The sequence below is a fragment of the Euprymna scolopes genome, chromosome 35 (genome assembly GCF_053919585.1).
Source record: "Euprymna scolopes isolate OS-2025 chromosome 35, ASM5391958v1, whole genome shotgun sequence".
Classification (NCBI taxonomy): Eukaryota; Metazoa; Mollusca; class Cephalopoda; order Sepiida; family Sepiolidae; genus Euprymna; species Euprymna scolopes.
Window position 1 is genome coordinate 87,530,379 of NC_136516.1, and position 26,840 is coordinate 87,557,218.

At 33.6% G+C, this 26,840-nt stretch overlaps 1 protein-coding gene across 3 annotated transcripts; it reads left to right on the forward strand.

The window, feature by feature from the left end:
* LOC145259983 (src kinase-associated phosphoprotein 2-like) lies at positions 1 to 26,840 on the forward strand. 3 transcript variants are annotated; one of them, XM_080117980.1, is made up of 9 exons: positions 1 to 215; positions 1,027 to 1,177; positions 5,670 to 5,846; positions 10,120 to 10,221; positions 14,193 to 14,267; positions 18,628 to 18,741; positions 20,992 to 21,086; positions 23,038 to 23,134; positions 25,099 to 26,840. In XM_080117980.1, the coding sequence occupies exons 2-9, from the start codon at positions 1,138 to 1,140 to the stop codon at positions 25,701 to 25,703; spliced, it is 1,305 nt and encodes a 434-aa protein (XP_079974106.1). In that variant the 5' UTR covers positions 1 to 215; positions 1,027 to 1,137; the 3' UTR covers positions 25,704 to 26,840. The 3 variants fall into 3 exon arrangements, with proteins under 3 accessions (XP_079974106.1, XP_079974105.1, XP_079974104.1); XM_080117979.1 differs by lacking the exon at positions 1 to 215 and adding an exon at positions 750 to 900; XM_080117978.1 differs by lacking the exon at positions 1 to 215 and having other exon boundaries at positions 994 to 1,177.

Consider the following 26,840-nt stretch of genomic DNA (forward strand, 5'->3'; position numbering starts at 1 on the left):
CTCTCAAGAAGAGCAGGATAGTCAGCGATAGTCAGTCAGTTCTTCATCGGCTTCAACATGCACACTCTTTTTAACCACTGACCAACAACGGCGAACGTGATATTCTCCATCTCTTCTCTGACCTAGACATACAGGCTTGCTGGATCACTTTCACCTGGTGCTACTGCTGCACGTGCACTGCTGCAGCTGCCGTGTTTCCGGCAACGAGTTAACCGGTAATGAAGCGAGACTAGATCAACTCTGGACCTTCACCGACGTATTATAGCCCGATCTTCCAAATTCCAACTAACTTTACCCATCACTATCCTACTCCCTCACTTATCTTAGAATCCCCTAATCTTTCTACTAATTATACCTGAATTTTCTTTGCTCAACAACAACAACAACAACAACAACAGTAGATTCCTCCACGCCCTTAAATACAGCTGAAGATTTAAAATCTTAGATTTTCTTTTAACTTGATTTGTATTTCATTTCCTTCGACATCATTTTTTTTATAATGAATGAATCAGAGGGTTATTAACCCCGCTATTAACATGACATAAAATGTAATGCATACAGAAACAGGGAAGTAAACGTTGGGAGAGAAAAAAAAAATAATTGAAAGAAAAGAAAAATCTTTTTATATTTCAAAAGAAAAAAAAACATCAAAAGTGAAACCTTTTTGAAAACGATGCGTCAGATTCGTGCAACTTGACGGCGTTGAAGATTAAAGAATGTCATTTGGAAGACAGAGAGAGAGAGAGAGAGAGAGAGAGAGAGAATACTGTGTGTGTGTGTGTGTGTGTGTGTGTGTGTGTGTGTGCATGTGTGTGAATAGCAGAACGAGCGAGAGAGAGAGAGAAAGAGAAAGATACATCTAAAACACCGAGGGGGGGGGTACACGGAAACAGAGAGAAAGTAAGTTGCTTTTAATGTCTAATTATTCCGCTACACACACACACACACTCTCTCTCTCTTTCTCTCAGCCGGAAGCTTCATCATCTTTGCATCCTCCCATCAGTTGCTCTTTTTCTTTTTTTCTAGTGGCAGTCGAGGAGCAATTGTAGCTGTCACGGAATCACATTCATATTTCAACCCCGTTTTTTTTTTCTATTATTATTAATAATTTCGATGTGAGCCTGAACCGTCTAGGAAATGGCGAAATTGAACGATTCTGTAGCCGGACTTCTAAAAGGTTAGTCTTTCAATCCAAATTATATTTATAATCCGGTTCTCTTGTTTCCTTTTTATTTATTTATTTATTTTTTATTCCCCTGTCATATTTAGACACTTTTGGTTTTAGAAAACGAGAATAATAAATAAATATTTGAAAGAAAACGAATACAGTAATTCGTTTCCGTCTACTGAACAAACAAACAAACAAACACATAAAAACTATAATGTTCGGTCAGGTACGGTTTCAGCGTCCCAAATTCTCTGTTCGAAAGAATGTATTTTTTTCCGTACGATTATTTCATTTGTGGTTTACGTTTAAAAAATCGGTGTTTGTACAGTTTACGGATCATGTTGTTATTATTGGACAGTGTTTTCAAGTTAAATTCAATTTTTACGGTATCTTTTGTGTATTAAATTGTTAGGTGAAAGTTAAAAAGACCCCACCCCCATGTTAAGATTGGCTTTCTAAATAATGGCGTTATTTTTAGCACGTTTCGTAAACTGCACAAGTACCGGGGTTTGTTTTGGTAAATTGGTACTAGTGCAGAGAGAGTGATCTGTCCGGACGTAAATAATAACGTTATTATTTAAAAAGCCATTCTTAACACGGGAAGGGGAGGGTGTTTTGTACCTATTCTATACTTCAACCTTACAATTGAATAAAAAATATATCATAAAACTTTAATTAAACTTGGAAATACGATTTAAAAAAATAGCGCGGCGCCCGGCGGATCACTCTCTGCACTAGCACCGGTAAATTCAATATATTAAAAAAAAAAAAGGTACGTGTATAGAATATGATTATACTCCCTATGGCTGCTATATTTTTATTTATTTATTTATTTTGTATGCAAGTTGTATATTGCAACTTCATTTTTTTTTTTTTTTACTTTCTTCACTGCACCGTGCACTGTGCACCGACGTCCATTATAGATTGGTCAAATCTGGTAAAGATTGCGACCACACAAAATACAACTCGGGTTGCTAAAACAGAAAATGACAAAACGTTTATTGATTTATTTACAATACATTTTTTGTTGTGACGTATTTTAATTTATTTTATTTTAGCATTATTAAAAAAAAAAATCGGTATTTTTTTATTTATTTATTTTTTTTTTTTTGGTCAATTTTTACGACCTGTCCTAGCGTAGTATAAACATCTCCAACTTTCCCATGTTAAGAATGGCTTTCTAGGTTAGGGTGTTTATTCCGAAAGCCGTTTTTAACATTGGGAGGTTGGGGGTGTTTAACTACGCTGATGGAGGTCGTAAAAAATACCAAAAACTCGATCATGCGAGCGGTTTCGTGTTTTTTGTTAATTGTAAAAAAAAAAAAAAAAAAAAAAAAATCAAATGCAACAATGTAATGAAAATTCAGTGTAAATAAATCAATGTTTTTCCATTTTCTGCTTTTTTTTTTTTTTTTTTTCAAGCTGGAACTCTGGTGTCATTTTGTGTCGTCGGCTATTGTCATAACTCGTAACCGGATTTTTACTGAGTCAATGCGAGTATCAATGACACGCACCTGCAGTTGTAGACATGAGGGCTGATGATGCTGATCTATATATAAATTAAATAAAAATCTAATGTATGTACTCGTGACAAAACTAAAATATCATGTTCCAGAACTCACGTAATTTCATCAACTAGTTTGGCGCTTCTACACTATTAGGACGAGATTTTGTAGTCGATAAATGGAGTTTTCAAATTTAAAAAAAAATGGTTTTTACTGATTTTTTTTTTCTCTTTTTTTTGTCAATTCTAATAAATTACAACGGTAGCTTCCAAATTATGCAGTCGAAATTACCAGAATATTACTGAATTATTAAAAAAAAACAACTTTCATTGTGTTAGCAGGTGAAAAATTGCAGCCATCTTGTTTAAATCGAAAGGGGTAATTACCTCCCTTTTGAATTCTCCTGTGTCATACGATCGTTTTCATCCAATTCTATTTTTCATTTTCTTTAATAAATAATTTTCTACCCAATCGATTTTCATAGTTTTTGCCAATTTTTGAATATAATCATTTAAAAAAATACGAGGAATACGTAGACACCATTGTTTTCATGTGAAATTTAGTATTACGATTTCCGAAATTTCGTCTCAGTAGTGTAGAAGCGCCAGTCGCAAGCACAGTGCATGCAACATAAATCTCACGGCGGACCTGAATAATCTTACCCCCTCTTTATTTTTATTTTTTTAATTTTCGTCATTTGTCAGTGGATTATTATCAAATGGACTAGTCTACCAGATTATCAAATTTTCCAATACATCGGTAAACACTGTATGTTTATTCATAAACATGTTACATAAAATAAAAACACTAAAAATTATCCAGTTGGGTAGAAAAGTAACTTATCTTGCCTTTGATAACATTTATTTGTTATGTATGTGCTTTTTTGACAACTTTTTTCGAATCTGTGTACAGTAAAATAAACCAGAGTTTTTGAAAAAAAAAAAACTTGGATAATAATCCATTGAAAAAAAAAAAAAAAAAAAAAAAAAAAGCAAGATTCTTCAGGCCCACCAATCTCGCAAGTGTTGACTTTAGAATTCCCTCCCGGGTCCCTGCTTGTGCTTCTCAGACTGTAGTGACATGCAAAAGTTTAAGTGCAATGTGAACAGACAACTTGCTGATTGCTGATCGACTCCCTATATAGTATCCCTGCAAATTTTATCCTAAATAGTAGCCCCTTACACCAAAGGTGCATTTATGCCTTGTTTGAGACGAAAACGCAATAATAATAATAATAATAATAATAAAAAGTATGAATTATTGTTGAGTTCTCTCCCTTTGTTTCTTAATTTTTTTTTTCCAAAATGGTGACCGAAATAGAACACTCGCTCTGAGAAGTTAGCAGGGAAGCCCCCCCCCCCAAAAAAAAAACAACAACAAAATTCACCATTAAAATACTTGTAGAACAGGCAGAGGGATGCAACATTTTGTCGGTGGGACAAAGGTTGAAGCTTAGATGACAGTTCAGAACCTATCAAGTTGGAGACTCTCTTTTGGACTGTGTCTAGGAGCGAGAGACTAGTAGCAGATGCACCAGCCCAAATATGACAACAATACTCCATACATGGGCGAATGGTGGCCTTATAGAGGTACAGAATACTTTCGAGCGTTAGTAGCTTTCTAGCATGGTAGAGAGAGCCTACCTTCCTCACAGCGGTCCTGGCAATGCTCTTAATGTAATTGTTTCAACTCATGTTTCCTGTGAACGTTAGGCCGAGGAGTTTAAAAGAAGTGCTTTCAGTTAATGAATCTTTGGCCATTGCTATTGGTGGTAGAGAAAGTTTCTTGTAATTATTGTAGGAAACAAGTTTAGTCTTGGCAGCATTGAATGTGACCATCCATTTTTGTCCCCATTCCACTACAGATTGTAGGTCGTCATCTAGTGTTTCTGCCATTTCCCTAGATATGTATTCATTTGTTTTCCTGTCGTGCCTGTTATAGAGAGTGGTGTCATCATCTCAGAGGCATTAGTTTTTTTGTTTTTTTTCCATGTCATACATAAGAACATTGTTATTTCGTTATTTTTTCCCTCTCAGTTCTGTTTAACCCAGCATCATTGGGGGATACTGACTTCTACCAAGGTTGCTTCTTTCTCCTTCTTGTCCCATATCACCAGAAGTGAAGCATCATGTGTTTTGGTATAAAACAAGATGGCTGACCTTGAAATCGACAAGAGTTATCTTTTTTTTTTTTTTTTTTTTTTTTTTTTTTTATACATTTTCACCCCAAACCAGGCAAATTGCCACTTTGGTGTAGGGGGCTACTACTATCAGGGGTAACAACTACTGGGGTACTATGTAGGGATTTGGGCAGCAAGATGTCGGTTCACATTACACTTGAACTTCTGCATGTCAGTACTGTTGGGGAAGCAGGGACCTGAAATGGAATTCCAAAGTCTAGTGGTTCTGGGGAAGAAACTACTGGAGTAGAAAGATCTTTTACATCTAGGGATCTCTACAGTGTGAGGGTGGGATTTAGCCTGTCGGGTTTGTCGAGGGTGCTCACGTTGTGGGGGCACAAGTGATTGCAGTTCGTCAGAGCATTCACCACTAAAATACTTATAGAACAGGCAGAGGGATGCAACATTTCGTCGATGGGACAGAGGCTGAAGCTTAGATGCCAGTTTAGGGCCTATCAGGTTTGCGACTCTTTTGAACCTTGTCAAGGAGCAAGAGACTAGTAGCAGATGAACCAGCCCAAATGTGACAGCAATACTCCATACATGTTTATTCATTTATTTTATTTTGTTTTGATTTTATTTATTTCTTAGTTATATTTATTTATAAAAAAAAATGAATCTTACCTACTGTTTTTTTATCTATTTTTTTTTTTGTTCAATCATTAATTGCAAGTTATTTTTTTATTTTGCAATTCTTATTTACTTTTGTTTCAAATATCAATTGTTAATTATTTGTCTTCTTTTTCCCCTCTCAATATTTCTTTAACATAATTATTAATTTAATCCTGTTTTTTTTTCTTTTCTTTTTCTTATGTAGAGGTGGAAAAGTTTCTAACCGAGACATTGAAAACAGAAAACCTATCAAACAACGCTAATAAGCAACGCACCCAACTGTTGGATAAAGTGATAAATATTCGGCAAGAATATCCACAACTTCAAATAACTGAGCCTCTTCCTCAACCTGGAAACAGTCCAAAAAGCATACCTAAATCACGTAAGTAATCACACACAAAAAAATGTGTTCTCCAGAATTCCCCCTATTTTAAGAACACAAAAATAAAGAAAAATCTATATGATCTATATCTGTGACAAAGTGAAAATATATTCCAAAGATCATGTAAATTGATCAAGCACTTTTATTTTATAAAGTGATTTAAAAAAAAAAAAAAAAAAAAAATTAATGATTAATGGGAAATTGTAGACATTACAAAAATCTTGCAAGTTATAATTACTGTTAAGTTATCTCTCTTTGTTTTTTTACTTTGTTTTTGAAATGGCAGGCAACACCGCCTTTCTTTGGTTACTCATAAAATCTGTTTTAATTTATTTTTAAATAAAACTACTTGATAAATTTATGTGATGTTTGGAATATATAGTATTGTGGTGATTAATCTTTATTAATCCCTAACTGATATCATAATACTTGGTTTTCTATACCTTATCATAACAAACATCAATACGGAATTTCAGCAAGATCGGCCCAGTAGTTTTCAAGAAAAAGTAGAACGGACAGACAAAAATCAACAGACAGACAAACTAAGAGAAATATAATATAGATTTTTTTTTAATATTTTTTTTTTTTTTTTTTTTTTTAAATTAGAAACTTATCTAATATATTTTTGAATTTTTTAGATAAGGATTGATAATTTGAATTATTTGGACTACTAATTCTAACTAATAGATAAGGTCATCATTATGAAATATATATGTATATATATATATAACTATAAAACATAATTGGTCCATCGACTTAGTTGGATTTTGACCTTAGAATTCTCCCTCGTCCATTCGTCCCCAAAATTCTTAACAACTACTCATTACATTTTTCTGAAATTTTGCATGAATTTACAAGTAACTAAGGAAGGAAAATAACATTCTCTGATTTTTGATAAAAATTCTGGTTGCGTCACAAGGGTGTCAAAAGGGCTAAAAATAGCACTTTTTGGGACAGAATGTTTTCCGACCATTAGATTTTGCTGAAAATTACCTGAAAACAAGATCACATGGACATACATCTGGAAACGTAATATTTGACTGAAAAAATTCTGGTTGTGCCCCCAGGGAGTAAAAAGGGGTCAAAATTGTTAAAAATAACACTTTTCGGGACATAGAATTTTTTTCCACCATTAGATTTTGCTGAACATTACCCAAAAGCAAGACCACATGAATATACATCTGGAGACATAATATCTGACCCTGGGGAAAATTCTGGAGCTTGAGTGTTTAAGGGCTAATTTTTATTTTTCTCCTAAAATTCCAGGCATCAGTAAGTTGTTAATATTTACTTTTAAAATATCGTTATAAAAAACGCTTTAAAAAAATTCAGGTAAATTTAGGTAAAATTCAGTGGGGGTTGCTCGTTCAATCCTCTGTGTGGGTCATATGAAGAATACACTTGCAAATTACCTAAGATTGAACAAGAGCATGCTACCTCCGTGGATAAAATAGAGCTCCATTTGGAATTCTGTGCAGATTCCAGTGTTTGACTGAAAAATGTGAGTTCAACAAGATACACCTGAAGGTCGGAGGTTACATCGGCCAAAATGTTGTGCAAATAACACTCAAAGTGAGAGCAGTAGTCCGAATAATCCATATTTTTATGCTAAAGCTGAGTTAATTTTTTTTTAAAGTCTTTTTTTATGTATATTTTGGTCACACACAATATCTATAATACTAGCAGGGAGACCTGACGTTGCCTAGGATTGAATGATGATCAATGAGTTTTTCACACTGCCATATTTTGTCATTGAAATCGGTGAAATCGCCCATTTTTCAATCAATCTAGTCAGGGACCCAAGATAGGAAGTTTCACATGTCTCTCTGCAGTGACTTATTCCAAAATATATTGTACTCTAGATTGCACTGATGGACTGAGTCATTTCTTTTTTTGCATGGTGCAGAACTTAAATTTACATATGTTAAGACCTAAAACTGCACCGTTTGTTAATTTTCATCAGGATTTAATATCCCCTGGAGACTTTTGGGGCTAAGTGTGTGTGTGTGTGGGGGGGGAGTGCTGAATTTAGTCTTGTTTTTTTTTTTTATGCCTCATAAGAAATTGGAATATATTAATATTTTCATGAGGAAAATGTGTTATCGCATAACATTAAGTAAGTGAACGATCTCTTCCCAGGTTTCTAGCACTCTCACCCTCTCTTGTAAGTTTGACAATTCACTCTTACTTTGTATCTATCAGTCTCGTTTCCATCACAAGTTTTTCAAATTTGAGTTACCAATATATAATATTTTTATTGACAGTCAAAATTAATAAAGAAAGGCAAGCATAAAAACTAACATTGGGACGCAGAATCGGAAGTTTGGGGAGCATCGGAATCGGTACCAGAATCTGAAAATTTTTTAACTTATTGCCTGACGCTCAAAACAATTCTAATTTTTTTTTTTTTTTAACTTAATTTTCAACTGATGATAAAATTATAAACATTTATTGATATTAAACTACCAGTAAAACTAAAATCTATACATCAATTCATTAGAGAAATTCTTACGTTGTCAAAAACATACGCATACATTACATAGATTTTTACGGTAATCTGAAACTTAAAAAAAAAAAAAAATTTATAGTTAAATATTTAGAGATTTTAAAGGGATCTGAATCAATAATATCGGAATTATATCAGAATCGGAGAATAATATTGGAATTGTCTCATCACTAATTAAAAAGATTGCATTTTTTTTTTTTTTTTTTTTTTTAATACTCATGTTCACCTCTAACAAGACATATCACCACTTGGATGTAAGGGGCTACAATTTGGGACCATGCCTAGGAAAGATTAACAAGATGTTGGTTTACATTACATTGAAACTTCTACATATCAGTACAGTCAAGGACGCAGGTAACAGGAAGGGAATTCCAAAGTTTAGCTGTTTGAGGGAAGAAACTATTAAAGTAATAAAAAGATTGCATGTTTTTTTTTTGTTTTTTTTTTATATATACTGATGCTCACCTCTAACAAAGCATATCACCACTTGGATGTAAGGGGCTACTAATTAAGACCATGCCTATGAAAGATTAACATAATGTTAGTTTACGTTACATTTAAACTTCTGCATATCTGTACAGTTTCTGGCATTTAGGGACCTCAACAGTGAAGGGGTGTGATTTTGTTGCTAAGCAGGTTTTTCCATTAAAATACTTATAAAACAGGCAGAGAGATACAACATTGGGGCAATAGGACAGGGGTTGGAGCTTAGTTGACAAAGTGGAACATATTAGATTGAAGACCCTTTTTTGGACTCTACCCAAGAGGGAGGGTAGATGCACCATCCCGAATGTGGCGGGCAACAACACTCCATGCATAGGTGAATGATGGCCTTGTATAGGTACAGGATACTCTTATGAGTGAGTAGTCTTCTAGCACGATAGAAGGAACAGCAGCCTTTGCAATGTCCTCAATGTATTTGCTCCAGTTCATATTTCCTGTGAATGTTAAGTCGAGGATTTTGAAGGAAGAATTCTCAGGTAGGGTGTTATTTGTCATGGATATCGGTGGTTGGAGAGGCTTCTTGTGATTGTTAAAGGAGAGCAGTTTTAGCATTAAATGTTACCATCCATTTACAGCCCCCATTCTACTGCAGTCCCGAGGTCATTTTCTTAGGATTCTGCCATTATCTTAGATTTGTGTATATTCACTCCAAACAAAACATATTGCGACTGATGCATAAGGTGTTACTATGATAATACATTTACCTTTATCAATATCGATTCTTTTTGGTCTGATGAGGTGTTATCTTTGAAATTGAATTTGGATTCCACTGAAACATATGTAACCAATATTTTTATAATAAACAGACTATATATATATATATATATATATATATATATATATATATAAAATTATAATTATATCCAATTAAAATAAATCACAGAAAAAATATTTTTGATTATACAAATATGTGGTTTATTCTAAAGTTTAATTTTTGGCATTTACAACCGATAGTTGCCAAATTTGCAAGTAAAGAAAATAAAGTTGCGAATTTAAAGTTTACCACCTTTAAAAAAAAACACCCTCCCTATATATATATATATATATATATATATATATATATATATGAACATTTGAGAGAAAACTAATTTTGAATTTTGTCTTTTTTGCAAACTCACTTTTCCTTTTTGTTGTTTAATTTAGCTCATGCTCAGTGCATGACCCAATGGATCACTTTTTTTTTTTTTTTTTTTTTTTTTAAGTATTTATAGGAAGACAATTTTAAATAAATGTCAATAATTTCTTATTTTTCTTTCGTTTCAGTCAGCAATATTGTAATATCCGATGAATCCAAAGAAAGAGACGAGTCATCTTTCACGGGAGGAAGTGGTAATGCTGATGATGAAGAGGGGGCCTATTCCGAGTGTTAGTATCTATTTTTTTTTTTTTTTTTTTTTTTTTAATTCTTTTGATTTTTATTTATATAAAATCAGGTATATGAATATGTTAAAATACTTGTATGTGTAAGATTCACTCCTAAACTAATTAACCAATCATTAGCAGTTTTGAATACGGCTGCTAAACCTAATGACAGGTAATGCAAAATGTATTTAGTTTAATGCAAACTGAGTAAAAAGAGAATGAAAGTGCTTTGTGAAAATTTTGATATTATAATATTAGACATCAATTAATAAATATTTCCTAAATTAGAGTTTTAAAGGGATTATAGAAGGCATAGTATGGGCACAATCTTCCATTTGAGAAATGAAATATTTCAGATTTGGATTGAATTTGATCTATAGTCATTAGGTATCAATTAAGAAAGATCCTCTGAATTTTAGTTTCTTCTTAAGATGCCTTAAGCTTAAGCCATTGATTTGGAGTGAAATCTTGAGTGAAAATCGTGGGATGGATTTTGATTAAAATTGGAATAAGGATTCTAGATATAAGGGTTATAAATTATATCTTGATTCTTTGATTTCTTACATAAAAGTAATACAAGATGTAACGTTCTGTTCAGGGAAATTAATTTTACCCATCCTGTCTGTATTAGTAATTAAAAAAAAAATTTAAGATTAAATCTGAAATTGATTGGAAATATATTTGTTAAAAAAATATACAAAATAATATTTGCCTTAATTAATTGATTTGAACAGTTTAAAGTATGCGTCTTTTGCTAAAGCAATTAACTTCAATGAAATCAGAATAAAAACTTGTCTTTTCTTTATATACAAGACAATACTTATTTTAATAGTCATTAAAGACATACTATATTCTGGTAGTTGTGAGGCAGTGTTAATCGTATCGATTTACATTATTGCCGCCATAACATAAGAGTTCCAATAGTGAGCACGTTATTTCTATCAACGGAGACCATATTTCCTTGCTTTTAAAATGATTTTCTTTTTATATTTTCAGCATTATTAAAATGGGCATATGAAATCATTTAGGTCTGAAACACCATTTGCTGATTACTATTTTAATCAGCTTAAAATCATACCATGTTATTGGCCGGCATTCTGTGTAGTGTATTGTCATCTTCTTCCAAGGACTGAGAATAATTCCGTTAGCTACGGTCAATAGCCGTCTGACATGCTTTCTTAATATAACTATTCAATTAATTCAACCAACATTTCTTAGAAACATGTTAATCTTATAGCTGAAAGGTCAAAAGGGAGAGAGTAAAAAAGAGAGTTAATTATTGTTTAAGCACATAGCTTAATTATTAATCATTTCCTTAAAACGAACTCAGAAACACAACTTGTGAAAAGCACATTGTGTTAAATACGGTGCTATCAGAGAAAAGTATACTATGTAACTTTACTTTGTATACAAGATAATATCTATTGTTATATATTCATTGAAAGTGGTGTGATGTGAGGTAGTGTTAATAGTATGGATTTACATTAATGCCACCATAAAAGGAGCCTGGTAACAATCTGTTGTTTGGTTGGACTTCGCAAATGGTAGTATTGCAAGTGACAGATGCCTGGCCGAGAGAAAAAGAAGTTGACCACAGAGAATTTAAAATAGCTCTGGTTGGAGTCCAGCCACCCAGGAAATGTTTTTTATTTGAAATAAAATAAGTGCATCATTAAATGGAGAATCATGCTGAGACCAACTTAAAAAAATAATGTTTTTAGATGGACTACAGATAAACCTCTTTGAATGGACATTGTCTAGTTGTTATCTCTAGTAGTTTTCGTTGATCCTCTAGACCAGAGAGCCTATTGTGCACATGTGGTTTTTAAAATATAATTTGCATATGAGTTGCACTAAGAAGGACGTATTGTGGAGGAGAATCAGTCAAGTTTTTGGTAGCGAAGAGAACACTAGCATGATGCTGTCAATTAGAATTTAGAATTTTAACACGTAAGGAAATACACTATATGATGTTTTTATTTTATATTTTGTCTTGATGTTTAGCAAAAATATCATACACATGTTAGATTATGAAAAGCTTAATTAATTGAGTCAATTAATATTGATTTTATTGAAATATGAACATTACCAAATTTTAATATATAAAAAATTTTTTAGTACAAAAATATTAATAAGATATATATTCGTATTGGAATGATTAATCAGAATCGGAAAAGTCAGAACTTTTGGGGTATTGGAATCAGAAAAATTTGTGCCTATTTTCTTGATACCAAAAACGATTCCTTTAATTGTCTCTTTTTTATTTGAATTTCCACTGCTGGTGGTAATAATAAAGTAATAAATATTTATTGACTTTTAAACTAAAATCACCTCCCACAAGTGTGTTGTTACGTTTGAGAAAATATATGGCCGTTTAACATGCGTTTTTATGGTAATTGAGGAAAAATAACAACTTTATAGTTAAATATTTGGAGATTTACGAAGAATCAGAATTGGTAATTTAGTATGGAATTGAGAGCTGTATTGGAATTGGGAAAAATATTGGAATTGTTCCATCACTACTAATATATATATTAGTGATGGGGTGATTCCAATACTTTTCCTGATTCTGATAAAATTATCAGTTCTATTTTAAATTTCTCATCACGATTCTTTTAAAATTTCTAAATATTTAACTATAGATCCTTTGTGTTTTTCATTTTTTAATTTACAGTAAAGACCCATGTAATATGTGCATATATATTTTTGCAACTGTAAAAATACATTTGTACGGGCATAATCTATAGATTTTAATAGTAGTCGTATTTTAAAAGCAATAAATATAATTTGATTAGTACCAGCAATGGAAAATTAAGTTTTAAACAAAAACATAACAATTAATCTTTTTTGGTATCAGAAAATCACACAAACTTTTGTGATTCTGATTCCAATGTCCCTTAAATTTCTGATTAGTCTGATACTCAATTCCAGTTAATCATCCCAACACTATCTATATATCTATAAAAGTGAAAGGGTTGGTCTGTCTGTGTAGATTTCCCTACGCAATAACTCTGTCAGTTTTTAGTCTACGGACTCGAAATTTGATATACAGGGTACTGAGATTTGGGGAAAATCTTTGTAATCCGTTTTTGGCCAGAAATTTGGCTGTTAAGCAGTCAAAGTTCAACAATTACTCAGACAATTTCTGGTCTAAACATTTGAAATTTTACATAAAGGGTATTCAGAGATAGGGCAAGCTTTTTAACTGGTTTGGGTCGAAAATTTGAGCTACCAATATATAAATGTATGTATGTTTGCATGTCTGCCTAAAACTTTCAACAGAGGCAATGGATTTTCACAAGATCAGTATCGTTTTGAAGCTTGACCCTTCAGACGACAAATACCTCAAAATTGGCTAAAATAATTTTATTCACCCTCAACTGGGCACTTTTCAACAGGGAGAGGTCGCTTTTTGCCAATATCTTCGAAAGTAATCCTCTTTTCGATTGTCTAGCCTTAATTTAAACCTACGTCACTTCCGGTTTGGCGGTGGTCATAACAGCAAAGACATCACATTTTTCCCCCGTTCTTTTTCTCCTTCACGATACAGGTTTGAGCCTGCCTTCTTACTACCACTTTTTTTTTTTCTCAACACACACCTCCAAACACCCGGGCAATGCCGGGCACCTATGCTAGTATATATATATATATATATATATATATATATATATATATAATGAAATTTATGTTTGACAAAGCCTCTTTCTATACTTGACACTTGTATAGAATGAGTCTTAACTTCTAGAAATAGGAGAATGCATTATATTATTAGCTAATAATGATTCAAGGGAAATAAGTTGGATTTGATTCAAAGGAGATAATTCCCGAAAGTTTGAGGATGGGAAAACTCCAGTAGTTTTTGCTTAATTAAACATAATTTCCAATTACTTATAGATAAGATTGTGTTTTATATTTTAATCTTTTCACATTGAGAAACTAAATTATTTTTCCTTCTGTATTTTTTTTTCTTGCAGCCATCCCATTTATAGCAGTTGCAGACATTGTCAATATAACAAAGGCTGGATTTTTAGAAAAGAAACGAAAGAAAGGTGAGGAAATTTATTTTGAAACCCATTCTGTTTTCATAAATTTTTTTATGAATGTTCATGATAATAAATAAAATCTTAATAGAATATATCCATAATTATCCAATGACAATAAACACCAAATCTTTATAAATGTCTATTATTGAAGAATTTATCGCTTGGATAGAATGTGTAATCGATGAAATTGATTGGAATTTCTTTTAATATAAAAACCAGATTGAACATTTTTGTCAATCATTAGAATTAGATATGTATAAGAAATAATGAAGGAATCCAACTGCTTTTTCTTGTGTATATATATATATATATGTTGATAAATATTAATAATTATTTTTATACCTACAGATGCTAGTGTTTTATGCTTTTGCAATCATCAGTACAGTAATTAATAATTACTGCTAGACAAGGAATTCAAAACCACTAATATATATATATATATATATATATATATATATATATATATATATATATATATATGAAAATTTTTCGTGGGGGTACAGAATTTAATAATGGCTTAATATAGACCAATCAACATAATGATTTAAAAAAATAAAAAATGAAAATAAAGGTTAGCTAACCAGGTTTCGTTCCTCGCTCAACAGAACTAAATCGAGGAAAATACGATTAAAAAGAAGAAAAAAAATTATGAATATGGCGGTGGGGAGAAAAAAAACCCCGAAAAATAAACGAGGGGGAGGGAAATTACATAGACTAAATTAAGTCCTAAAAGACCTTCTTTTTGCTTGCAAAGAGGTCTCAGACTTAATAAAAATAGTCTCTGGAATTTTTAAATGAAAGGGCGAGTGCGACTTGCTCAAGATCGTAAACATATCAGCACTGAAATTCGTGGCACACGCATGGTTATTTATGGTGGTCGCAAATCGCAGAACCATACGTATTATTCAGAACAACTGAGGGTAAAAAATTTGCATATATATACACTACTGTTGGAACAATTAATCAGAATTGAAAAAAAACAGTATTTTCTGGGGTATCAGAATTGGTATTAGAATCAGAAGAATTTGAGCCCAATTTCCAATTCCAAAATGATTTTGAAAATTTTTTCTTGATAATAAAAAAATGAAGTAAACACAAAATTATTTATTTATTGGAAGTTGTTCGCTTACAAAATAAGCCTCAGGACCACTAAATGGGTTATACATCCCACTACTAGATTAAACATTTACTCTCAGAGTGTAATTTATTTCTTACTGTAAAACATCCCTATTGTGAACTTTTTTTGTAGATATTCGCTAAACGGTTCAGGAATTTCATACTTGATTATTAAGATTTAAAATGTTCTGGACAAGGTTTTTGAAGTCTTTAGTGGCATCTAGATACTGTTGTTGTCTGTCATTGTTTATGACATGGTGAGCAATTAGTTTTTCTTCAAACTACACATAACCATTTGAATTTAAACATTTTCATATGACAAGATTGTTTTTTTGCAAAAGAGACATTGCGAATCTGTCTCTGCTCTATCATTATTTTCATGGCAAATGCTCAACTGAACTCCAATCCATGGTTCCATCTTGCTAAATTTTCACAAAAAAACACTCGACTAGCTACAACCACTATATGGCCCTGTCGGTGGGGCATTAGAATACGCCGACTGCCCCCCTGCAGAGGGTAAAAGTCCCTCAATATGGGGTCCTGGATATGACCTTAAACTATATCCAGTGGTGAGGCCCCAGCTTGTGGGCTTTGGGGAGTGTGGAGCCACCCTTTAATTATCATTGCTCCCAGGTCCACTCTGACCCGGAGTGGTAGTACTTGTTAAGGTCCCAACTATGGATTAAATAGAAACTGACGTGAAAACAACAAATATTAAAAAAAAATTTCTTCAAAATCTTTGGATTCGGCATTAAATAACCCAAAAAGGGTTGATATGCCGTAAAATAAAAACAACCAACCAAAAAACCAACAACCACTATATGTGATTCCCCCCCACTCTCTAACTGTGCCTAAATGCAAACGCAAATTTTTTCTTTTTTTTTTTTTAACAAGAGAATTACCACTTATCAAGCCCCAGAGGCCACTCGAGGATAAGAGTTAAAGAGTGTACAGTGGTCAAAAGGACAATATCATAGTAAATGTTAGAAGTGTAAATTTGGTAAATTGGATTACTTAAGGGGGACGGATCATCAAGAACTTGTTTACATTGGACTTGAAGACGGCCATACTGTAGTCAGCTGGAAAGCAGGTAAACGGAAGAGAGTTCCACAGGTGTGCAGTTTTAATAAAGAAGCTTTGTTCATGGAATCTACGTTTAGGTTTAGGCACAGATAAAGAGTGGGGGAATTTATTGATAGTGTTTTCAGCCAAACGAGTGTCAGAACTGCTTCCTGGTTGAATAAAGGATGGTAGCCTTCAAATCCAATGTAAACAAATTTTTTGTTGAGCCGTCCCCATGAATAATCAAATTCTACCCAATACACACCATTAACAATTACTACACCACCACCGTACATTCATTAACCTTTATCCTTGAGTAACCTTCGGGCCTTGATAAGTGGCGATTCCCAAGTAAAAAAAAATGTTTTTTTTAAGGTTATGATGTTGGAATTTCTAGTTTATTTAGAATGTCGCAAATTATTGTATTTGTTAGGAGATAAATGAAGATGTGTGTTTATAAAAGACATGTCCAGTGTATATGATTTTTTGGATAGAATATTTGTAGGGCTTTTTTATTTGCATTTAATATGAAATATGTAGGATATTTCCATTGTTGCAATATTTTTGGCTTATAATAGGGGTATGGTCCCTCACAGTTGGGAAATTTTATTTATAAATGCTCCTGCTAGGAACTGACGAATCAAATTAATTCACATTCTGCTACCAACCACTCAGAAACCAAAATTGCTCCATAAAAATTAAACCTTTTCTTTGGCATCCTTGTGGGAAGAATCTTTTGCTCTGTAACTACAAAATTGTAAAGTCAGGAACCTGTGCAGAACAACTATCTACTGAGAACAAGTCATCTCCAGGACTTGTATAAAACAACTAACCATCAGAAACTGTTCTAAAACTAAACCTGGCTTCCAATTCCAACATGGCTTCAAACTCAAGTTTTCAGTGAGTTTATAATGTATTTGAATTCTTTGTCCTGATATTGTAGACGAAAAATTCAGGTAGGAAGAAACTAATTCTTATGGCTGTTTTTATTTTGTTACTATGGCATGAATAAAAAGTGTATATAGTCTTATATTATACAATTAAACAACATAATCATTCATCCATCCATCCATCCAACGCGGCTGCAGCTGAGATTGAACTCACTACACAAGTTTGTAGTCTAATTCAAATCTTGGCTATCAAGGGTATTTTTATCATGACGCCATCACTAGATGGGGTGCTTACCATTGTTTAAGAGAGTCCCATCTACCCTCGCGAGAAGGATAGACTGCACCAGTTTCTCAGCCTAATATTATACCTTGCAGTACATACAGCGCCTTGCCTTCCCAAATGGTCACCCATCTGGTACTGGCCAGGCTCAACGTTGCTTAACTTCGGTGATCTGGCAACATAAAACAACAGAACAGCTTCTATAATTTATCTTGTTTAATCAGCAAACTTCTCCCAAAATCAACAGATTAGACCATTTCTGTAATGATCTGGTCCCTGTTGATTTTGCAATGGGAGTTTAGTTCTGTGTAGTTCTAGGCGGTCCACCTTCTCAGACTTTGCAGTCTCTCTTTGACAAAAGGGTTAGTATATTGCTAATTGCCTGAGACGTCCTCACTGGGGAATGCCAACAGGGCTGCCCAGGCACTTTTTGCATGTCAGAGTTCCCCTTCTCTGGGGCATTGTATTCTCAATCTCATTTTCCCAACCCTGGTGTCTTAAGTTCTTGCAGTGGGAGAGAACTAAATACCTTAGACTAACAAAACAGAACTTGAGCTTAGATCCAGGTTAGCTATTTAATAACACAAAAAAAAAAAAAAAATAATACCAATAATAATTAATACTGACAAATGAAAAAATAAATAATAATCCCCCCTCCAAAAACAAAAACACTAATTTCATTTCACTTCTCTTTCTCTCCACCCCTTTCTCTTTCTATCTCTCTTCTCTTTCAACCCCCTTCCCTGTCGCCCCCCCCCCCTATTATCCTCAGTCCATGAATTTGTGGTTCTGTGATGGATGCTTATGTTGATTCTTGGATTTTCACAAGAATCCTGTTAACCGTTGCCAGTTTCCTTACGATAATGAGGAAAAGTTGCACTTTAGGGGTATTTTGTTGATGCTGCTTGGCAAGCATAACAATTATTGTTTATGATAGAAGTATTGATAAATACATGGTAGCGGTTACCCATTGATTTATGTTGATGATTTTATTCAAGAACTGTTCTTTCTCTTCTAGAAACTGTTCTGCTGAAGTCCTACCAGAAGAGGTACTGCGTCCTCAAAGACAATATCCTCTATTACTATGAAAAGCAAACGGACAAACGTCAACTCGGAGCTTTTATTCTCAAAGGTAAGAATTTTTGGTATTTGATCCAGAACCTAATCTAAGTGTATGGTAAGCTGCCGGAAAAGTTTGTGATTAGTCTAATATTATTTGTTTTTGTTAATAGGTAAAAAAAATATATCCCGTATTCGATACTATTCTTGAAAAAAAATTGTTTTCAATCATAGTTGTTTCCATGGAAACTTAAATTTGTTAGATACTTTCAATGAAAAACAGAAAGAAAAAATCTTGATTTTCGATCATAGTTGTTTCTATGTTTTCATCTTAAAAAAAAAAAAAATAATTTCTTTGAAGCATTTGTTGAAAGATTTTTTAATATTGAAAAAGATAAAACAATATTTCTTGCGTTAAACTCATGGTAGGTAGGTTTTATCTTGTGTTAAAGTTTTGTTTTCAGCAGTTTGAATAATCTGTCAATATTCACGGCTTTTTCCGGCAACTTTTCCAACTGTTTAATCTATATATATAAAAGCGAAAATGTATGTATGTGTGTTCGCTTTTTCTGTATGTCTACAAAAGGCTTTTTTCAGAGAAGCGATCGATCGCTTCACAACTTTTAAAAACTTTTTATATCACATATAAATCGTAATATCTCACAGTTAACAATGAAACTCACCTGTCTATTTAATTTGCTCGATTTCGGGAAGATAAATATTCAACATTTGTTGCTCGCCGCATGTGGGTGAGCCTTTTTCCTATAACATCTTGGGAAAATAAAAATCCCGCAGTCAAACTTGACCTCATTAACTCATTAAAACGGGTATCTGCCAAATCCAAGTAATTAAATAAATTCAAACATGTTTCCGTTAGCATCTTGTGTTGGGGCAATGGTTAACGTTGCACTTTTTTTTCTTTTTTTTTTTTTTTTTTCACACTTTAATTTACAACTTTGCCTCAAGGGTGTGGGTTCGATCCTCATACTTACTTTTTTTTTAACTCCCCACCCCTGGAGTTTCCACACACACTTCCAAACATCCGGGCAACGCCGGGTACCCCTCGCTAGTCTATATATATAAAAGCGAAAATGTGTGTGTTTGTATGTCTTGCAAAAACTTTCGACAGAGGCGACGGATTTTCACGAGTTCGGTATCATTTTGAAGCTCCACATCTTGGATGACAAATATCGAAAAATTGGCCCTAAACATTAATTCCTTCACTCTAAACTAGCCATTTTTGTACAGGCAGGGGTAGCCAAAAACTGTCCTCTCATGACAAGATGGCTCTACGCATGCACATATGACGTCGGAACATGAATTAGTTGAAATATTAAAAAAACCAACCTAATTCCGTCAACGTCCTCTTAGCTCAGTTCATTAGAGCACAGCATCATTATCTAAAGGTTCTGGGTTCGAATCGTGGTATGAGATGTCTTCTCTTTTTTTTTTTTTTTTTTTCGATTTTTAAAGGTTTAATATTGAAACAGGGTTATTTAAGCTATTTTTTACGTTCTATGTTTTTTTTTTGTTTTTATTTTTCAGATTTTTAAAAAAGTTTTAACGTTCGTTTTTCTGGGGGGGGGGGTTCCTTCACATTCGCGTTTTCTTTTTTTGTTTTTCCGATTTAAAGAAATTTTAACATCATTCGTTTGCCTTACGTTAGTTTTTTTTTTTTTTTTTTTCCGATTTTCTTTTTTTTTTTAAAGTTTTAACATTTTTTTTTTTTTTTTTTTTTATAATATTTAAACAGGGTGATTACTTTGCTTATTCTTTTGTTTTGATTTACCCCCAGCCTGAGCACACACACACCTCTAAACACCCGGGCAACGCCAGGTACCCTTGCTAGTGTAAACATAAATGTAAAGTGTATAAGCAAAAGTTTGTTAGAAGTACACACCATGAAAAAAAAACAACTAAATTTTAAATAAAAGGTGTGTTTTTTGAAGGCTTGTCAATGCAGAAATTATTTTGGAAATAAATATAGATAAATAAATATAGATAAATAAATATAGATAAATAAATATAGATAAATAAATACAATTCAACAGTTTAAATAAATATTCATTTATTTACCTGACTGTAGATCGTAAATTCTCAAATATTTTTGGATGCAACATCCATTTTCAAGAGATAGAAAATATATGTCCACTCTTTCTGCTGTTGTAACCAAATTCTGGATGATACAGTCGCTCTTCGGATACGCATAAAATTTGATTACTTACCTCCCTGCACTGAGGATTGAACCTTCAATTTCCAGAAAGGTTTCATTTAGAACTGAATCTTTCTGCACTAAAATTTTTTTTTTTCTTTTTAATTACAGATTATGAAGTTCGGACCAGTCCTAACCTCGGTAAAGAGAGCACAAAGAAAGATCTTAGTTTTGATCTTTTGTGTCCTGGCAAACGTACTTATCAGGTAAAATTGTACAATCTACAGACTATTTACAAAATATATGCCTTTTTTTATGTACTATTGAATCTCTGATTATTGAGGCCCTAACAGAAAAACAACCTAATCCTAACAGAAAAGCAACCTAATCCTAACCTAGCCCTAACAGAAAAACAACATAACCTATGTTTTGTATAGTTGAAAAAGAGTACACAAAAAATAAAACATAAAAAAATATTTATTCATGAAACTTATTAGGGTGTTTCCTTTTTCCTTGATTTGAACTTTTTTCTTTTAATTTTGTTAAAAAATGTTAAAAATTTTTCCATTAACTTTTCATAAGATTTTCTTAATAAAAATTTTATGTAAATTACCTATAAACAGCCTAACCCTTAAGAGCAAAACAACCATCCTCACTCTTAGGGGCAAACCAACCCACTGACCCAACCCTTAGGAGCAAACCAACCCACTGACCCAACCCTTAGGAGCAAACCGACCCACTGACCCAACCCTTAGGAGCAAACCGACCCACTGACCCAACCCTTAGGAGCAAACCGACCCACTGACCCAACCCTTAGGAGCAAACCGACCCACTGACCCAACCCTTAGGAGCAAACCAACCCACTGACCCAACCCTTAGGAGCAAACCAACCCACTGACCCAACCCTTAGGAGCAAACCAACCCACTGACCCAACCCTTAGGAGTGACCCAACCAACTGACCCAACCCTTAAAAGCAAAACAACCTAACCTTTTCGGTAGGTTGAAAAGGAGTAGTCAGAAAAATCATACAAAAAAAAAATCATTAAAGAAAAAATATTTGATATCACTTGTTGGACTATAGTTTTTGTAACAAAATAAACATTTATACATGGAACATCTAATGAGTGTTATTTTTTTTCCTTGCATTTTTCCTTTTAACCTTTTTTCATTAATTTTTTTCTTCGTCACAACAAAAATATTTTTTTCACTAAAATTACTGTACAATGACTGTTTTCATCTATAATTTTTTTCTCCTTAATTTTTTTAAAGTATTTGCATACATTTGAAACATCGGCTAAAAAATCCCCAAAAACTTTGGTCTGCACACCCTCTCCCTCAAGCAGAAGCAAAAGTTTCGTTTGGCACCTTCTAACAGTTTACGTAACCTGCCAAAACATATTGATGATAACGTGGTCCCTATTCTGCATAAGTACCACAAAATCTGAGAAAGAGCGTATGAATACACTACATATACATTTAGCATTTGTAATATTATTTTTAATTAAACAGAACACAAAGATACATCTATATACGTGGGGGGAGGCGTTCAAAAGGTAATGCCTCCTATTTTTTTTTTGATCTGCCTGAATGGATCAGAAGGGATTGCAAATTGCATTGTTATGATGACTGAACTTGTGTATTCATAACCTGACAGTTTCATCTCGCTGTTGCAGGTATTGATGGTGTGAGACTTCAAGAAAGCAACCCCTGTCATGTGCATTCAGTTCCTGGAGAGAAAGTGCATTAAGAATGGGCATGACTATGTAGAAAAATAAATTCTGGGGCACAAAATGTTACTCGTTTTAATGCTACCACTTCCATCTTCGTAACTCTTCTTTTTCACTTATAGAACAAAATAGGAATCCTTACTTTTCGAACGACCCTTGTACTATAAAAAATATGATGTAGCGCTTATGACAAATTCTGTTGTGATAATGATGAGGAGCACCATTCCTGATGATTTTGTTGGCATTTGTTTCTCCAGTATCTTTCTAGTTAGAATTCTTTCTACAAAAACATTGGATACTTACGGGGAGGTTGCCAACATCCCTAAGTGAAAGTTTTTCTGTGGAATGAACTGGATTTGAACTTGGCATGCCCAGGTTGTCAGTCTGTGCCATTGACTACTTAGTCACCATCAACTCCCTATTGTTGTTTGCTTGATTTTTATTTATTTATTTATTTTTTTAAATGTTACTCTCATTTTTTTCATGCAGTTCATTGCTTACACGAAGGAAGATCTTCTCGATTGGAAGTCCGCCATTGAAAAAGCTGCCATTAAAAACATGATAACGAGTTCTATAATCGATCCAGGTAAAAAATCAACTATTTTCTTTTATTTGTTACTTAATGGATGGCTCTATCAGATAGTGAGTACATCAGCTGGTGTTAATTTTGACAAAGTTCGAATTAAGTACAAATCATAGCTAAAGTTGTCATGAGGTTTGATAAGGTCAAAATAGAGTAAAACAAAGAGACGTTAGGATATGATGCACGACATCATTGATATCAAGTATAAAGAGAAAATAAGGTTTCATATCAGTTAGTCCATGGACGTTGTGTGAGACAGATCGACAATAATGCTGTAATAACTGAAAGGAAAACTTTGATAATCATTTAGAGTGAAATGTCCCCACTAAGATCTCTCTTTGCTAAGTTCATTCATTTATCATTAAGATAGTTAATCAATTAGTTAAGAGAATACTAATCTCTCTCTCGCTCTCTCTCTCTCTATCTGTCTCATGTGATCTATTACAAAACATATTTAGGTACAGTAATTTTTATTTTTTTATGGAATGGAAGTCCCTCTAGACAATGCATGAAGCCACTTGATCTAAGAAGCTAATAATAATAAAAAGAGTAAAGGAAAGTAAACTTACTGCAAGACAAACTAAGCCTGAATGCAACTCCACCACCTGCATTCAATACCCTGTGCTTCAAACAGTAATTTCTTCAAGAGTCCAATAGCGAAGGATTATAAGGCTGGCTGGTAAAAAAGTTTCCCTTAAACTCGTTACATGAAGTACATGTTGCGTCAAAAAACTAAGAGGAACATTACATTTTTTAAACATAAATCAAACGTTGAAAAAGTAGACAATTTTTCATTTCACAATAAAAAGTATTTATCGTTAAACAACTATTTATGCAATCAGTTCATTTTGGTATTTGGATTCTTTGAATTACTTTTCTCATCTTGAATGTTATTTTCACAACGTTTAGAATCGATGTGACCGCTGACCTTCTACAGGTGTATTTTGTTGAACCCGGGAATCTTTCTTGGGAATCTGCACGCAATTTCGAATATTTAATCAATAGTGGGTAACATGTTCTTGTTCCAACAGCCATGACTTTGTAGGCGTCCTAAGTAATTTGCAATTGTATTTTGAGTGTCGCCCCCCCCTCCCCATGCTGAGGAGAATGAACCTTCAACCTCCAGAAGAGTGTAACTCGTAACTGAATTTCACCAAGTACTTTATCCAGTATGCCATGGATCCTTGCAGTGGAAGATTCCCAAATTCAATGATATATACCTGAACAGGTTCAAAGTTATACTGGCTGAAATGTTGTGAAAATAACACTATAGATGAGAACAGTAGTTTGAAGAATCTATAAATTGTGATTAATCAATGCTCTTACATTTCTGAATTTTTTAGATGAGGATTGGTTATTCATATTATTTGGATTCTTTGGACTGCTGTTCTCATCTTGAGTGTCATTTTCACAACGTTTCGGTCGATGTAACCTCTGACCTTCTTCATGTGTACCTTGTTTAACTCGGGAATATTTCTGTCAAACTTGGGAATTTGGACAACATTTTGAACGGAACCCTTTATTTACTTCACAACCATGACTGGATAGAGGTCCTAAGTAATTTGCAATTGTATTTTTTGGTCGCCTACACTGAGAATTGAACCTTCACCTTTCAAGAGAATGTCACTTTTACAATTGATTTTTTCCAAGTACTTGGACTGCTGCGCCACGGATCCTTGCAGAGAAATTTCCGAGTTTGGCAGAAACATGCTCGAGTTCAACAAGATACACTGGAAGGTCGGAGTTTACATCGACAGAAATGCTCATCTAATAAAATTATGAAACATAAAATTCATTTTAGATTTTATTTGCCCTTTTTATTTTTTTTTTATTTTTAAATTTAAAAAACATTTTTTCAGCTTTCAAATCGTAAATTATTTTGGGTATTTTTGATTTGTCCATAAATTACAATCAGAAACATTCATTTTTTTTTTTTTTTTTTTTTTTTTTTCTTTTCATCATTTCAGAAGAAGAAAGTATTTATGAAGAGTTTGACGACATCTTAACACTGAAAGCAAGCATTGCCAACGCTGACCTCTATGATGACAATATCAACGAAGATGAGGTCTATGATGATGCTGAAGCTATCCCCGTCAAGAAAGTCGAGAAGCCACCAGTGACCGGTTCGCCCAAGAAACCTCCCCTTAAGAGTAGTCTTCCCCCAGTGCCCCCGCCTCGCAAAGAGGATCCCTTACCTGCATTGCCGGATCGAAATCCTCCTACGTTACGTGGCAAGTCTGATCCCACTTCTTCTCCTGCAAAATCAACCTCATCTGTTGTTGAAAATGAACTGATGGATGAGCTGTATGATGATGTTGGCACCGACACACAGCAGTTTTTACTCAATAACAAAAAAATCGAAATCCGTAACGATGAGTATGAGAATATTTACTATGGCCAGTGGGACTACTTAGGCGATAACAACAGTGAGTTGACCTTTAAAAAGGGTGACCTGATCAAGATTTTGAGCCGAGAATTTGATGCCCGAAGCTGGTGGATTGGCCTACTTGATGGTCAGGTTGGTCTTGTGCCGAAAACATTTCTTACCGAAGCTTACGATGTTGTAGCATAGACAAGCTAAAAGCAAAATCAAGGATTTGGAGTAGGAGTCCATGAATTTTATGCATTCTCAACTCGTAACCCTCTCACTAGGTCTTTTACCAGGGCTGTGGAGTCGGAAGATATAAGATCTGACTCTTAAGATTCCAAAATCTCTGACTCTGACTAATAGCATTCCTAAATATCAGATTACAACTAGAATTCACAAATATTAACATCTGACTCTTAGAATTCCCAGACTTCTGACTCTTAGAATTCAGACTTTTGACATTGATTCATTTTTATTAATAGTTAAGGATTTTTGTTTAATATTTAAGAATTGTTATATTTTATTTTCGTTTATCTGACCTTATATAACATTGAAGTTTTTTAACACGTAATATGCATCTGACCTCAACTCTTCATGAAATAATTGGGTCAACTAGACACTAAAGCCTTAGAGAGCAACTAATCTAGAAAAAAGCCAATAATTTCCATATTCTGATATTCTACCTGGATTCGTCTTTGTAAAAGGTGGAATCGCCATAATCGGCTTTGCTTAAAGAGCAAGTTCAAATATAATACTCAAATGATAAACACGGCTTTGTGATAAATGAAGTGTACGTATCACACAGAATTCTTTTCTCATTAAGAGTAAGAAAAAAAAGATAAAGGATTTCAAATACCCGGTCGAATTTGAATACAAGCAAAAAACAAAAAATATCTTAACAGAAACGACATAAGAGGGACATCTGTATTTCATTCTTTCTTCATTCATCTTTCTCTCTGACTTGAACCCTCTCTTGAGCTCTAACTCTTGATCCCTCTCTTGAGCTCTGACTCTTGATCCCTCTCTTGAGCTCTGACTCTTGATCCCTCTCTTGAGCTCTGACTCTTGATCCCTCTCTTGAGCTCTGACTCTTGATCCCTCTCTTGAGCTCTGACTCTTGATCCCTCTCTTGAGCTCTGACTCTTGATCCCTCTCTTGAGCTCTGACTCTTGATCCCTCTCTTGAGCTCTGACTCTTGATCCCTCTCTAATTGCCTGACTCCTAATATCTCCAGCTTTATCATATACATGATAATTGATTCTTTAATAAAACATCAACTGCTTGAAATATCTCAAGATTTTCTGCTCATAATACCCCCCCCCCCCCCAAAAAAAAAGAAAA